Below are 2212 nucleotides of genomic sequence, written 5' to 3' on the forward strand. Positions count from 1 at the left end.
TTCGCTATATGATAAATATAAGCCTCTGTAAACCGGACAATTGGAGCCTGCGCATAATAATATGGGTATCTAAATAAGCCTGGCTCCTAACCGGATTGTTCATACATAATCATCTGAAGTGATGTCACTTGGAGGGCAGTTTGAACAACTTGATCCTTTGCATTCCTTGCATGCAACGGAACACTCAAGCCCATGCTTTCTGCATGAGCATCGCCGGGTGTCACAGTTTAATTTGCATTTACACCTCACTATCGCGAGTAGATTGGCTGGAGCGGGTGGCATGTCTGTTTTCACTGGAACGTATAGTCCGTTGTCCAACCTCCAGCCTCACATAGTTGGCTCCAAATCGGAAGTCTGAGTCCATCCTCGAGCCTGAAGATGAGCGCGAAGAGAGTGGAATTTTGCTGCAGAGGATGTTGGTGGAAGGGTATGTCTCTGTACACTGTTTATGCCATTGATGGTTTTCTCAGTGAAGAGATGTAAACGCAGGCTATTCAAATCAGAAAAGCTCGATCCGCCGTAGAGGGCCACAATGATTCTCTCACCTGCTTCTGTTTCTTGCTCTTGTGTCGTCCCTTTTTAAATTCTGCGAAATCAGCCTGCAGAAATTGACTCGACTTGGCTTTTTTGAATGCGATACCCTTTCCAATTCCAAAAATACGCGAATTGGTATCGCACCCTGTCAGCGCATGCAAGGCAGGAAGTATATGACACAACTGCGTACCGAGAACTGTTTTCGTTTTATGTACACTCCAAATTTTCGGCTTTCGAGTAGTTCCTGAGTTCTTGTCTGACATAAAGACGATGTCATGCGTTTGCATGTTGGCATGGTAGCAAAGAAGTACCAACAGGTCTGTGTCTTCGTCAATAAGTATCGTAGGCTGTGTAGAGGCAGATTCGATTGCTGTTTTTACAATAGTAACATCCGCATCTGCACTAGCTTGTACCATTGTGCATCCAATATTGCATACTTGGAAAACATTCAAAGTCAGAATATTTACAAAATGAGGCGAAAATTTACAAACCTCATTTCAGGTCGAATACATTAAATGAATAAACGAACGAGAAGGTTACAATTACAACGATTGATAAAAAAACATGTACATTAATGTCAATTTTTACTTTATTGATTTGATGAACATACATTTTGCATATATGCATGGATAAATCAATAACGATTTACTATGTAGAATAGTGGGGATTTCCGAAACGTGGACACGAATGAGATCTCCACCGGAATACTAAACATATCTTTGTATTGCATTTTGATTATCATATTGCGAAAAAGGCTAGACTAATAAACATTTATATGCATAAAATGGATGTATTGATACCATATCGTTTGATGATATTCGTTTAATGAATTATTTTCATCCCATTCCAATAATTGACGTTTTAATAATCTGCACACACCGTAAATACAGGTACAGCAAAAAGTCAACAACCGTGCTTGTAATTAGACCTGTGGCCTTGTTTTCTCCTTCAACCTTTATTTCTGTGCCACCGAAATATAATCTAAAAGTTACCCACCTGTTTTCAACGCTTCCAGAAAGCGGATTTTTTAAACATCCTACCTTCCCGCATCCCTCATCTGTGACGAATTGTACAGTTTTGTTAATTGTAGCATATATAAGAAACGTCATCCCAGTTTGATCTAAGTAATTTGTACGATACCTTTTTTCGGCCTGTTTTTCACCCACAATGAGTTTTTGATCAAACGATACCAAGATTTAAAGTATGTCCTAACACGCGTCACCAAGACCTGTTGTGATAAGCCTTTCTATAGGATGTTTGTCCTTATCGAAAGGTACACAGCTACTTACGCCGTATGTATACTTGGATACTCTTTCACTAATGGAAGTCGGTAAATGCCCAAATATGATAGCTCCCTTTAGGACAGCAAGACCGGCGTCAGTTGGAACAATGATTGTCAGTCGTGGAAATTTCTCCCGCATTGTCTCCGCCAGTAATGGGGACTCTGAGTAACCTCCAACCATTAGGATAGACGAATGGAATATTCGACTAAATCTTCGAGACTTAAAGTAATATTATGGGCATCTTACAGTTTATATGTGTCTATCGCAACCGTTGTTTATTTTTGTTTCCACTTCATATACACCGGAAAGAGAAAAATAATGCATTTGAATATCAACCGTACTTTCGTTTTGACAACTGACGACAGAAATGATTCGATATACGATGTGAATCCAAA

At 39.6% G+C, this 2212-nt stretch overlaps 1 protein-coding gene across 1 annotated transcript; it reads right to left on the reverse strand.

Annotated features, from left to right (window-relative positions):
• Positions 1–290: 290 nt before the first annotated feature.
• Positions 291–1997, reverse strand: LOC127840705 (heat shock 70 kDa protein 12A-like). Its single transcript, XM_052369119.1, has 3 exons — positions 1748–1997; positions 546–679; positions 291–404 (listed from the first exon to the last, which is right to left on the reverse strand). The coding sequence occupies exons 1-3, from the start codon at positions 1995–1997 to the stop codon at positions 291–293; spliced, it is 498 nt and encodes a 165-aa protein (XP_052225079.1).
• Positions 1998–2212: the final 215 nt, after the last annotated feature.

This window comes from Dreissena polymorpha, chromosome 8 (genome assembly GCF_020536995.1).
Source record: "Dreissena polymorpha isolate Duluth1 chromosome 8, UMN_Dpol_1.0, whole genome shotgun sequence".
Lineage (NCBI taxonomy): Eukaryota > Metazoa > Mollusca > Bivalvia > Myida > Dreissenidae > Dreissena > Dreissena polymorpha.